The sequence below is a fragment of the Cryptomeria japonica genome, chromosome 7, assembly GCF_030272615.1.
Source record: "Cryptomeria japonica chromosome 7, Sugi_1.0, whole genome shotgun sequence".
Taxonomy (NCBI): domain Eukaryota; kingdom Viridiplantae; phylum Streptophyta; class Pinopsida; order Cupressales; family Cupressaceae; genus Cryptomeria; species Cryptomeria japonica.
This window is the reverse complement of record NC_081411.1, coordinates 785,492,440-785,507,582: the sequence shown is the minus strand read 5'-3', so window position 1 is coordinate 785,507,582 and position 15,143 is coordinate 785,492,440. Positions and strand designations below refer to the sequence as shown.

The 15,143-nt window shown below is 31.3% G+C and overlaps 1 protein-coding gene across 1 annotated transcript; it reads right to left on the bottom strand.

Annotated features, from left to right (window-relative positions):
- Positions 1–13,806: 13,806 nt before the first annotated feature.
- On the bottom strand, positions 13,807–14,939 carry LOC131068985 (transcription factor MYB13-like). The gene is made up of 3 exons (XM_058004274.2): positions 14,804–14,939; positions 14,511–14,640; positions 13,807–14,425 (listed from the first exon to the last, which is right to left on the bottom strand). The coding sequence occupies exons 1-3, from the start codon at positions 14,937–14,939 to the stop codon at positions 13,807–13,809; spliced, it is 885 nt and encodes a 294-aa protein (XP_057860257.2).
- Between the last annotated feature and the right edge of the window lie 204 nt (positions 14,940–15,143).

Genomic DNA, 15,143 nt, shown 5'->3' with positions numbered 1-15,143 from the left:
TGCAGTTACTGATTATTAACCTCCTATCTTTAATAGATTATTTGATCAACAAATATTGGAAAATAACACAACTACAACTTCACAAATAAAAATAGGCAGAAAGAAATATGTAACACAATAACACGATATTTCTAGAAAATTGTCCCTAGAAAAACCCCGAAGGGAAAACCAGTACTGCAGATCAGAAATATATTAACTTCAACAAATTAAGAGATACAAAATCCTTGCCTCTCACTGGCAGAACTCCGACAATCTCCCAATTTCTCCTGCTGATATTCCTGCACTGCTATCCCCAATGCTATCACTGCGCTCCTTGCTAACACCGCAAGACTATTTGCTAATTCTGCAAATAATTCTCAAACTTCATATCTTCCAAATTACCCATGACCCCTTTTTATACTACTTTGTTGGAAAACCAATGGCCAATATTAATTCAAACCAATGACTGAGATTAAGACAACTCAATAACCAATAACTAATTTTGGCTATGAGGTGTCACCTAAAAAGAGCCACTATTAAATAACAATTGTTATTATCCTAACAATAGGATCTGAAAAAAACAACCATTTTCTAATTTTTGGGTTAGGACGAACAGTTGTCCAAACTACCCATATCTAATGCTGCTATTTCTGGGTCAGGACGAACAGCTATCCAAGCTACCCATAATTAACAAGAAGCCTATGCAGTAAGATTGTAGAAGAGTTGAACTCTCTGATTTAGCATGGGAGTGTGTTATATCATAGTGTTGCTATGATACCATCTATGTGCAAACATCATATCATAAAGCATGGATAAATATATAATTTCATGCATGAATGAAGACTTGTTGTATGGTTCAAAGCATTATCCTTTTCGTTCAATAGGCTGACGCAGATGCTGATATGGTTGGAAAACAGATTTAAATTAATAGAGTTTAAATGTGATAAATTTATAAGTGACGTTAGTGGCGAGGATTATGGCGTAGATGTTGGATGGTGGTTCGACTCACTCTTCACGTTAAATGTCATTGTCAAGCAGGTTGGGCGTAAATGTCATTGTCATATCTACCGTTTGGAAAGAAACTTCTCCTTCGCCTCCTATTTCACTTTCTGTATTATCTCACTAAAAAGTTTGCATCATGTCCATATCTTCATATATCATACGATACTTGCTTTCCTTCTATACATATTTCTCTATCCTTCCTTGTATACAGATTTCTATCGTGATAATGAAAGTTTCAAAGTTGCTACGATCTCTACATATAAAAAGATTTTATTTAGTTTTTTTCAGATCTCCATTGAAAAAGGTTTTACATCACTAAGGTTATTTACTACTACAATGACAGCTCCTATATTACACCTCCTTTAGAAACTAAGGTTGGTTTTGAGTTTCATTATAGTTTAATTTTTTAAACAATTTTTTTTTATTTTTATAAAAATAACTACGAGATCTGTTGTGTCCACTTTTTATTTTTGAAAGGCTGTTTAAGTACTATTTTTTTTATTTTATTTATGTTTTGTTTGAGAGAAAACTGTGAATTAAAAATAATAATTTTAGTGTAGGATAATAGAAAAGGAAAACATTTAAAGATTTGAAAATTCAATTAAGATTAAAGTAAATTATTTAAGATAACTAATTAATTAAAAATTAGAAAAAGGTATACCTTTACAAATTATAATTGATTGTCTTTACAATATAATTTTAATAATAGACTTATAAGTGTGTGTGTATCCACTTCATCAAGCTTCCAATCTTGAAATCAATTGAAATAAAAAATCTAGTTCATATTTAATTTTACTTTTGGATGTGAAAATGAATCTTGTAAACTTATAGCTTTAACTTATATACATATACATATACATATACATATATGTATATACGTTATATATACGTATACGTATATGTAGATATGTGTGTGTGTGCGTGTGTGAGAGAGAGATTAAATTTATAGTTCAATATTTTTTAGCTATCACAAGTAGAAAAATATCATGAGTTTCTCAGTAAGGTATTTAAGAAGAGTTAGTCATATTCTATAGTATTGCTGATGGAAGAAACAAGGTGAGTGAACAACCTATGATAAAATTATCAAGTTAAAGTTTAACAATTTTTATTTGAAAGGTGAGATGGATGACAAATATTGGCGATGAAATGAAATCATATCGAATGCTCATTTTACACTAGATAAATATTTAATTGGTTTGATTAAAACATGAAGTATCCTTGAAGTTGGAAGTCATGCAAGATGAATATCATTTTTCTCATAGTTTGTGAGTGTATGTATTTATATAATTAAACAAATGATTTTTTTGAATAAATATGTTTGAAGTTTGAAATTGTATCTAAAATCATGTTAAGGAAGAAAATTTTGTTTGCATATTTGGTTCATACCTAACTAGTAATTATCTATGTGTGAATTGGTCCTCTAATCATGTTATCAAGGAACTAATATATCAAGAAATTCTAGTGAAACCTTTTGGTGTTTTTATATAGAGTATGTTTTGACTTAAAGTCTTAGTGTATTCTTTTTCTATCCTATAATTAACCTATAGGAACACACTCCTAGGCTTTCAATAGAAAAAAGAGTAAATGAGTTTCTAGTCCTATTCATTTATGCATAACTAGTTGTAGTCTAATAATTAGTCTTGTGTAATGAGCATGAACCAACATAATCCATTTGGTTTAGGTCTTGGATCTATTCTCATAATATTTGGGAGGTGTGTTGATTTGGTTTGATCCTCACACATCTTTTTCCTTCAACATGTAATTTTTTGGGTCGATGATGCATATACATGTTAGATATTCTTCTGGCCAACCTAATAGAGATTATTGTTGATACGGTTAGTATATAATGGACATATCAACTAGGTTAAGAAGCAAGGTAGAAGTGTGTGGTGTAGATGATAGATGGAGATGATAGTATGTATGGTGAAAATATGATGTGAATTTGAAGAAATACATTAGTCCATATATGTTATTGTGCAGATTAAGTCCAATGAGCATTAATTAGTCAACTATTACCTGCATATTGATAAATGTGTTTCTTTTATAGTTCAATCATTTAACTTCATTATTTCTGAACAAGTAATTTGTATTTTGCACTAAAGAAGTGTTCTTCACCTATGCAACTCTTGCTTTTATATCTTCCTCTAAGGATGCAAACCTTAGCCTACAAGTCTAGAGAAATGAGCTTCCTAGCTTATGGAGCAAATTATTGTAAACACTTGTTAAATATACTATGAGCTGTTTTCTCATTGTGTTTTTCCCAATTTTAAATATATTGGTGTTCTTGTGTGGATGCATTTTTTGTTTTAGTTATTTACTTTCATGTACAAATGATGAATGGATGTTATGGATTAATTGTTTTAATCTAATCAAACATATGCCGATTCACCCCATCCCTCTTATAATGTGGTAGTTTTGAATATCATTTAGGTCATTTCAAATTTATTTTTGCCTAAGCTCATCCAAACTATCATACGATCATTAAATAACCTGATCTAATGTCCTGAGCTTGGGCACTTTTCAACCGCCTTGTTTTGGTCCCTTTCTAGCCATAGTATGCTACCTACTAGCATTATATGTAAAAAAATGGGCAGAAAAATTTAATTTTGTAGAGTGTCAGTTCCCACCATTTGTTATCTTATCTCGATATTTTTGTATGATTGCTAAAAGTTGGTCTAAAAGTGAAAATAGCTTGAGAACTCTATATAAAGGAATCATTTCTAATTCATTTTAACAATCCACAAGTTAAAATTCAGTCATTCCCAATTCATTCATGTAACAACCAAAATTTCTAAAAGAGAAAAATAATTAACTTTTCTAAACAAATAAATTTAATTAATATATAAATACATGTTCAACTGAAATTCTTTGAATTTTCATAATGTAAAATAAATAGAAAGAGTTAATAGATAATAGTATTTAATATTTTCCTTGCCAGAAGCATGACACAAAACATATGGGAGAGGAAGAGCATCATCAAGGGGTTTTCCACCCGACCATAGACCTAAGTACCCTACGTTGTTTGCTACTAGAAGGGTCCAACCCTTCACAATAGAAGAAGATAAAAGATGGAACAATTGCCAATGAGCCTCTAAGCTTAGTGTTTAGAATCTACACTTACTAATCGGTCATACACTGAAGCTACCCCCTAACTTGTATGACACCTTAGCTAGTAGTGTATCTAACTCTTATGAACTAATAGGCGCATGAAAACTATTGTGCTACCTTGGCCAAAGTTTTTTATAATTAGCACGATGAGTGTAGCCTATGTTCACCACCACTACTTTGGCTTACTTAAAAATGTTCCATACTTGCAATATCTCAAGGGTCTAATTGACCTTCAAAAGACTTAAACCCAAAGGGTATTGATTAACTCCAATTATACATAGACTATGGTATAATATTAAGCAAGGGTGCATTAAATAACATGCTAGTTAGGATTAACCGTCCAATTATACAATTATTCAAGGGCATTAAACTCTAATTTAAGTTGGCTTTCTACCAAACCTAACAATGGTACAAACAGATTGACCAAGTTTATGGTTAACTAACATATACAAATTGACATTCTAAACAAGATAAATCAAGAACACGGACTGTAACAGTCCAGTATTACTCAAAGAAATAATGTAGCATAGAAAATAGATACATATACGAAATGCAATTTACTCGATAACAGATAGAACATTCAGTTCTACAGTTCACCTTCAGATTAAACATTATGAGACAGACTGAATCAACTCTATCATTGTTCTCTTGGAGTTGGTAGATTTACTTACCAATCATACTATCAATTAGTATGATTGATAAGCTCTTTGTAATTCATTCACTATGCAAAGGCTCTCATAATGTAATGTGTAATAGAAGAGTAGATTAAATAATTATTTCCTATTTACGTAGGTTATCTTGAAAGCTACCATTTCAAATGATTCATTCTTTAAATGATGAAAAGAAAACTTACTTAAAATTTAGCAGAGGCAAAGTAGTATCTGCTTGCCTAAGAAATGATAGAGTAGAGAATGCTACAGAACTTCCTACCAGCTCAATACAGTCAGCTTGGTCCACACAAATAGCAAACTATCCAAACAACCATGTCCACAACAGAAAAGCAGTGAACTGCCCCCTAATGCCTTTGAAATTTCCAATAACACTGATGAAGAGAGCTTACAGATTTTAGCAGATCATAATAATCATTTCCACCAAAGGAAAATGAAACAACAACCCACAAATCATATTCGAATGACCATTAAATAAACATAGAATTTGCTAATGACGGGCTAGCTTCATGAGCGAGCACCGATTGTCTTGAATCATAAAGTCCGATAGTTACAAAAATACTCCACCACCAAGGTGGTGGCCACCACGATCACGATCGGCGGTCTTTACCATGAAGCAAGATAAATAATACAACATTTGCAATAATGTATACATACAAAAATAATGGATATATTAATATCCATACATGTATGGTATCTATGCACGTGTGTGGGTATTAATATATTCATAATTTTATGAATCCAAAATAATGCCCTTGAAAAAACAAAATCAAAAGAGAGACATTAATAAAATAACCACCACATCAAGAAAACAAACTCAAACTAAGGTATCAAACTACCTATTGAAGAATGGTGACAAACTGACTCAAGGTCAACATTGGTTGACAATATGGACCTTACTCTACTAGGTCTGAGGTACTTAGAGTGTATATTTGATTAACCGTACCTAGGTCTCATTGGCAATGCTCATTTCTAATATCTTTGTGACACTCTCCTTGATGATACTCTCCCTCCCTCCTAAGGGTAGTGTGCATCCTGCATTCACTTGTTGCATGAAAGGAAATCAATTAGCTGGATATTAACCAATAATAACTTTTAAAGATGAATATATCAATTATCAAAATTAAGTTTTTAATAAATTCCTACTCATTAAGAGTTTTCATCCATATGGTGAATAAATATATAATTTTACCATGATTATCCAATCATAATAACAAAATAAGCATAATTCCAAAGTCAGGAAAAGGGATGTAACATATTCTCCCCTTGTGAATCATCACCCTCGATGATTATTAAACATAAATTAAAATTCCAAACAATATCAAGTTCATAGTACTCATAGAAAAGTTTAATAGTTTTTCAAAAGATGGGAAAATTTATGATGCATTTCTTCATAATCTTCCAATGTGGGGTTTTCTTCTACATACTGGTCCCACTAGACCTTCCAGAGTGTAACCTTACAGTTAAATAGGTGGAACTTATGGACCTCAAGTATTCTGAGTGGTTCGATCATAACCACTCCTAGATACTACACTTGCAAGGAATTCCAATCAATCACATGCTAAAAATATGCCACATACTTCATAAGATAAGAAGCATAAAAAAGTTATGCAATAAGGTGTGAGTTAGTGGTAGAGAAAGTTTGTAAGCTAAAAGGTTAATGACTTCCGAGATTTTAAATGGTCTGATATATCTCTGGGCTAATTTGAAATCTTTAGAAAACTTGATGGAACTTTTTAGTGGTTTTACCCTAAGGAGAACCTTCTCCCCTACTACAAATTGTCTAGTTGTCCACTTGCCTTTTAGCATAAGTCTTCTTCCAATCATTAGCCTCTGCTAATCTTTGCTTGATCAACTTCACCTAATATTTCATTTCCTTAAGAATTTATAGTCCAAGGGTGATTTTGTCCTCTAACCTATTTCAACTGACGGGGGTTCTATATTTTCTTCCATATAATGCTTCAAAAGGTGCCATCTTCATGGAAGATTGATATGTTGTTATGATACAATTATACTAGAGGAAGGTACTCTTCTCATTTATATTGTTGGTCCATGCAATACATTCTTAAGAGGTCTTCTAAAACTTAGTTTACTCTTTTTGTTTGACCATTTGTTTCTAGATGATATGTTGAGCTAATGTTTATCTTTATTCCCAAAGCTGCAAATAACATTTGCCAAAATATGGATGCCATTTTGGCATCTCTATTTAAGATGATTTTCTTAGGTATTTCATGTAGTCAAAAGATTTCCTAATCAGATTCTAGGCAATAATATGTGCTCCATCAATCCGATTTCAAGTATGAAATATGCTACATTGGTAAGTCTATCAACTATCACAAGAATTTCTTTATGCCTATTTCTCATCATGGGTAAACCTTGCATAAAATACATATTGATAATTTTCCACTTCCAATCTAGTATGACAGGCGGTTGCAATAATCCTATTGGATGTTGATGTTTCATTTTCACAACTGACACTCAAAGCAACCTTTTACAAATATTACTACATCCTTCTTGATTCCTTTCCAGAATTATAAGACTTTAACATCCACTAACATCTTTGTCATACTAGGATGTCCCATGTATGGTACTAAATGTACCTCCTTCCATATCAGTTTCCTTAATTATAGAAGATTGGGTATGTACATTCCTTGATACCTTAACAAACCATCTAGTTCCATATTTTATCCCTCATATTAGGGGTCTTGGGAATGACTTCGTAAGGCCCCTCATACTTGATTGTAGAATTTATCAACTTCCAAGTTCTACAGTACCCAATTTTTTAGAGACGCTTTCATGGTTGTCATAGCTGACAAATGTCTCTGATAAATTAACATGTCAACCACCCTATCTTCCATCCCCTTGATATAATTTATTTCAAAGTCATAGTCAAAGATTAACTCCATCCATCTTCTTTGTCATGTGTTCAAGTTAGATTGAGTAAATATATAATTCAATCCTTGATGGTCAAACCAAAGTTCAAAGGGATTTTGCATAAGGTAATGTTGCCACATTTGTAGAGCACGCACTATCACTACAAATTCTAGGTTGTGTGATGCAAAACATTTCTTGTAATTCTTTAGCTTCTTAAACTCGTATGCAATCATTTGATAATTTTACATGAGGATCCCTCCTAAACCTTCACCCGATATGTCTATAACTACCACAAAATAGCCTTCAGGATCTAGTACCTTCATAATAGGTGTACTATTTAGTTTCTCCTTAAGATATTTGAATGCCTTCTAACACTTTTTTGTCCATTTAAATCTACTTTCCATTTTGTTGGAGGGAAGTGATAGGATGTGCTATCCTAGAAAAATCCATATGTGAACTTGGTGTAATACCTAACTAATCCCATGAAGCTCCTCACCTCTTGTGCATTCTTAGGTACTATCCATTCTACGGTATCTTTTATCTTCGTCGAGTCCACGTCTATTCTTTCTACATAGATTCTATATCCTAAGTATTGTAGCTCCTTTTGGAAAACTGTGCACAAATAGTTTTCCATACAATTTATTCTCGAAGAATTATTTGTAAGTACTACATGTGTTCCTCCTTAGACCTCGAGTAGATTAGAATATCATCCAAGAATACTAAAGAAACTTGTCCAAACAATCTTTAAACGCACTATACATTGAACTCATGAATGCCACAAGAGAATTAGTAAGTTTGCAGGGTAAGACTAAGAACTCGTAGTGTCCATATCTTGTTTTGAATGTTGTCTTATGTATATCTTCCTCCAACAGTAACTAATGATAACCTGACCGTAAATATCTCTTAAAGAACACTACAACACCTCTCATCTAATCAAACAAGTCATGTATTCTAGGTAGTAGATACTTATTCCTGATGGTGAGCTTATTGAGAATCTGATAATCTATGCATAACTGCAGTGTCCTATCTTTCTTCTTAACAAAAAATTATGAGGGATCCCCATGGTTATACACTTGGTCGAATTAACCTCTTCTCTATGAGTTCTCGCAATTGTGCTTTTAACTTGGTCATCTCCACTATCATCATCTAGTAGGGAACTTTTAGACACTAGTTTAGCTCTTGGCACTAGTTCTATAAAGAAGGCAAACGTTCTCTTGGGTGGTAGTCTAGGAAACTCCTTAGGAAAAGCATCCTCAAAATCCTACAAATAAGGGTATACTTTTGTAAAAATCTCTTCATTCTTGACATCTTCTATTGTCCTTCTACTTGTATAACTAGTTGTATCATACTCCATCATATCATCTTGCTATATAGTCTCCCCATGCTCCTAAACCTCTTCCATCTTCACAACAAACAATTAAAAACCTTACCTTTTGCATCAATTCATTTGCATGGCAAATATTTTTCATACATTGACTCCATGTTGGATTCCTTGGAAGCTTATCCAATTTCCTAAATCATCATTGCATTCTACCTTCTTGGCAAAATAGTCCACAACTACCTTATGTTCCCTTAGCCATTTCATTCTTAATATTATGTCATAATACCCTAAGGGAGCCACATAGAGGTTTACTTTTTTTACAAACCCTAGTAACTCAACTCTAGCTTCAAAAAGATATTGTTCTACCCAAGGTCTCGTCTAGTTGGTATATTCTACTATCTAGGTATTAGCGATGTAACTAGTTTTTTTTGGATATATACTAAGAATTTTAGGTGAAATAAGATATTGCATAGAACCTGTTTCTATCAAAACCATGATGGAGTTACCATAGATCCAGTAGCCCAATGCTAAGCCTTGGACCTACAAGTACAAGGTTGGACTATGTGAGTAATAAAATATTGACTTTTGGCATATGTTCGATGCCCATTTTTACAAAACTATCAGATGAAATTAAAACCCATTAGAGATTAGGTTGTGTAGATTCCAAATATTTTAAAAAACTTAATATTTGACTACTTTTTCTATTTTCTAATTATTTTTTACTAGATTTGGTCCATAAACTTTTAATATTAATTTTTCTTATTTATTTAATAACTTTTTTCTAACATTTTTTGAAAAAAAATTATATGTTATTAATCTATAGAGAATTCTTTTCAATATTAAAAAAAATTCAAAAAATGATTATTTAAGGTCAAATTATATTGGCCATACATCAAGGTTTTTTAAAACAACAAATGCGACCAATAGAAAATTGATTAAAAAATTCAAAAAAAATTACAAAAAAATATCCTCACCAATCGTCAATGTGCTACAAATCTTTTCCCAAAAGGTTTTTTTAAAATTATTTGTGTCAAAAAGTGGTGGCCATACACATGCATGGTATGGTATTGAAACATGGATTTTTAAATAGTAGGTTTTAGAAATCCCTTTTAAAATTCAATTTATATTATTTGGAAATTAAAATAAATTACATATTTTGGAAACTAGACTCTGAGTGCTATACTTTTAATACAAACTTTTTTCAATATTCAATCTCTAAGTGCTTCAAATTTTTAGGTTAAATGTGGCAAAAATTGAAAATTAGGGAAAACACTTCCACTTTTTGATCAAAAAGTGGACTCAAATTTGTGCAAACACCCATCAAGAGCTACTAGCTATGTTAGATGTCACATAGAAAGAGACATTGTCCAATTCTAATAAATTGTACAATCATGCCAAGTTTCTTATCTTGAAGAGAGTGCCTCTTTCAAATAGATGCATGCCTATTCACATCTAGATCACACATGCTCTCACCCTAGAATACTGAAATTTTTTTCCCAAAGAGAGATCATGCCATCTAATCTACCTTAAAATAACTATAAACAATTCTTAAAAGATGTAGAATTTGGTTGTTCTTGTGAATAGATTACAAATTAATTTTGTGTCTGGACGAAAAATGTAGAAAGATCATACAAATAGATTAACATGTACAAATATTGCATAATTAATTGACATACTATGTAAACTATGATGTAAACAATTTTTTTTTTTAATATAAACATGAAAAATTACTGTACCATTTTCATCTTACCAGATTTTGCTCTCATACCATAATATATTTTCCAGGTTCTTTTGAAAATAAGATGACACTAGAGAGAAAGTAGACAAATAATGAATATTATGCCATGGAAGAATTAGTTCATTAGACAAATATCCGTCAATCTCCCATATAAAAACTTTCAATGAGATATCTCAATATTTAGTGCATAAAGTGATGAGAAATGTCAAGTAGAATAGCAATTTCTGTCTAGGATGAGGCATGAAACTCTGACCATCTAAGAGTGATTTAGGAAATACACCGAGGAAAGCTTACAATAGAAAATGCAATCTTTCTACGAGTAATAGAATGTAGGTATATATTGTGAATTTATAATGGTATTATTTTGTAGGATTTATTGCCATTTATAAAATATATGATGCATGCTTATCCTTTTTACAAACTTTTTGGGCCTTTTTTACTCTTTTAAAAAAAATAGCTTGAAAATCTTTCTAAAAAGTAATAGGTTATAAATGTTAGGACCAAGTTTATAGACCAAAATAAAATGGAGTATGTGATCTTTGGATATTTTTATTTTATAGTCATTTATTAGTTATTAAACCTAGTTGTATATGTTGGAAGTGGTGGGAAGAGGCTTAGGATAATAACTCTAAACATTGATTATTTATGATGTATTTTTTCTAAGGGTTTGAATAATGTTTTTAAGTAGTGAAGGTTTTATGATCTTGAATACTCTAAATAAATTTGATTTACTTGTTAACTACTGCATTTTATAGATTGTAAAGTCTAGTAACAACTATTTCTTTGGTTGGATTCATAGGTTTCTTATTTTCAAAACTCTACCTCTTCTCCTAATATACTTTATTTGAGTATAGTAATTTTGGATTCTCTCTAGTTTGAATCATTATACTTTAAGGCTTCTCATTTGTTAGGGAATGCAATATTTATTCTTGAAAGTATCCTAGTTGTTGACCTTCGTGAGGATATTTAGAATCTTGAGAAACCCTATATTTTCCTATTGCTAAGTGGTCATGTTTTTTTTTATGAAGTTCACACTCTTTCTTGCAATATGATTCTCAAGGAACTCATTTAATTTCTCATGGGTATCATATTTTACATCAAGAAATTTTGAGTACAAGGAATTCTCCTAATAGAAAAAGATATGGTTTAATTTTCTTTGGCTAAAACATAATTTCATTATTCGGTTACATTTCCAAAATAAATGCCTTACTTAAGAGAACATACAAAAGAGAGGATTACATGACCCTTCCAAATATGTTTTTTTAGTTTTAATGAGGAATACATTACTCAACTCCTTTTGTAATGTTCCTTGTTGGAGGGCCTTTGGAGGTAGTGATGCAATATCTAGAACCAACCTATTATTAATTATATTTCTCTATATAATTTTTGTTCTATTTTTGGATGTCCTCTCGGTTATACTTTTATTCTAAGATTGGTGATTTGGGATATTGTTCGCGTCTTTAATCTTTGGATAAGTTAATTGACTTTTTTTTTATAGGATCTTCCAACCCCATTAGAGTTGTATTGGGTATATTTAGAAAAATATTTTGTAGCCAGTAAAATAAAATTTAAGAGCTAATTGTTTATTATATGAACTCATAGTATATTATGGTAAAAAGAATTAAGGCAATTTGGTTTCCATCATTTGATTGGATGAATAGAACAAGGAACTAGTCTACACCTTCCTTTTTCTTCACTTTTAAATTAACACTAATAGTACTTCTTAGGAAAGTGTAGGTATTGTAGGAAGAGGTGAAATTGGTCAATATATTATTGGCTCTATTAATTACTTTTTTTTACTACTAAAAATATTTACACTAACAATTAGATGAAGGATTCAACTATCATTATGGCTTTTGAGAAAGCTTGTGAGATACATTCTATGATCTTGGTTTCCCTTCTAAGTGATGAATTGTTTTAATATTCTTCTAGAAAATTAGATTATTATGTTTAGTAGATTTTTGTAATGATTTTTTTAATCTATTTAGTATTATTTTTTCTTAGAATATGTTATTTTATAAGTTTGATGGTTTCTTCTAGTTCATAGTCATGGTGGATTTTTCGTAAAACTCCTTGATTTTTTAGCCTTTGATCTTTAGTTGCAATTATTGCTATTTAACATAATATTTGTGTAGTTTTTAATAATTAAGTTTTTATGTGAAAAATGATGTATTTCTGGGAATATTAAAAGCTACAATCTATAATGTCCTTTGGAGTTATACCTACTATGGGAAGGTACAACATCCACTCTTTCTACCTATCTAATTTGGTTTAACCATTGAAGCCCTTTATATTTAAAATCATTGAGTTTAATTTGATGTAGCCTAAAAAACCTTGACCATCAACACGTCATAATATTAGACAATTTGTTTTGTTACAAGACCTTAAGCCGCATTTGATTTTCTACTATACTCTATTATTTATGTCTTAAATGCAAATAAATGATTGACAATCTTAACTTCAAATTGTTTGACTACAACAACATGTATATGTATATGTTAAACTAGTAATATTCATTCCTTTATAAAAAGAAATGTTACAAATCATCTAGCATTCAAATTGCATATTTAAAATCATAAACAAAATTCAATTTACATAAGTTTATGAAAATATAAAATATACTAAGTGATATTAAATTGATAGTTATAGAGAGCTTGTGATTTAAACAGAAAATTGATAACCCTACAAAACATTCAATAATATATTTTAGCTTTATTTTTAACATCAAAATTTGTCACACCAAAATTTGATGTTTCTAAAATGTTACGAGTTACACTTGAAATAGCTTGATATGCATTAATTGTAATGGTCAATAAGGAAACCATCTTGCATAGTAATGTGCTACATATTTCGAGTTAATATTTCTTATTCACAATTTAAATAGAAGATGACAATGGCATGTGTGCTGATGAGCAAATTAAAAGAAATGGACAATCAAATTTTGGAAAAGATAAGTTATAAGTTTCAAAACAAATTATATATAGATGACCTTAATTTAATACTAGACTAGAGCTTTACTACGCTGATGCAGATGTTTGAAAACATTTTCAAGTCCGCCAGAGCTATTATCTGACAATTTTAGCATATTTATCCAATAGTCTTTGTCATCCTCTACATTAGAAATCTGTGAATGTTGGGGATTCTACTATTTCCTGGGATATTTGTGGAAATTGTGTAAACTCGAGGTAAGACTCTTGTGGAATTGATTCTCCATAGCTGCTCATGTCCAGCAGAGGAAAAGAAGAAAAACCTCCTCCATTGTATGTACTTGATAGCAAAGCCGAAATGTAATCCTCAGTGTTATTTTCTGTTGGCAGAAAGTTATTGCCCCCATCATCATTAAGCATTACAGCGTTGAATTGTGTTGAAGAAGGGAATAATTGATCTTCAGCCATAAAATTATTATCTAATCTTTGACAATCATATGATAGTAGTTGATGCTGTTCTTGATGCACAAAATTTAATGCCACAGAACTTTCTACCATCTCATTGGATTGGAAAGCAGACATTAATAGACTATGGCCCAGGTGAACATTTCCATTAGCAGCAAGATTCAAAACGTTTCTGCCTATTCCTGCTTCAACCTCTAAACGGGCAAGAGAGGAAGCTGTTAATGGAGGTGATAAACGTTTGTATGCCATGCTGTTTCTTACTCCTTTCTTCAGACGGTTATACCAGCGATTCTTTATGTCATTGTCTGTCCGCCCTGGCAATTGCTTTGCTATTTCTGACCACCTACATGACATATCAGTCAAAAAAAACTTATCCACAATGCTAATATACGTAATTAATTATATTCTTCTTTTAAGTCGAAATTTACTTGTTTCCAAGCTTGTGATGGTAGTCTAGTATTATTTCATCTTCGTGAGAAGAAAACGGTCCTCGCTTTATGCCAGGTCGCAAATTGTTTGCCCAACGTAGCCTACAATTCTTTCCTCCCCTCAATAACCCTGCACCATCATTACACACCATTTATTCATCTCAAATATATTAACAAACTATAACCCTGGTAATGTGAATTCTTCATTTCTGTCATTAATTACGTTATATACAATTCATTTACATTGGTTATGTAAGAAAATAATTCTTTGCTTCAACACGGCAAGAAAGTACCTACAAGCTTTGGAAGATTACGCCAATTGCCATGGCCATACTTATTTATGTATTCGGTGAGCTTTTGGTCCTCTTCTTGACTCCATGGTCCCTTCTTCACTGCATCCTCTTGGCAACGAGCTTGGCCTCCGACCATGTCTTCTGCTTCCTATCCCAATCAAGAGAAAAATGCAAAAAACATATTCAGATAACAATTGTTTAGAAAACAATTCAATCCTGAAACATCTTAAATCTCTATAAAGTTGTTTTAATCATATAAAACAATTAAAGCAGAGCACGCAATTGTTAAATGGGAGGATAAGTAATTCCCTAAATCCATCTAACTTATGTGTTGAAAAAC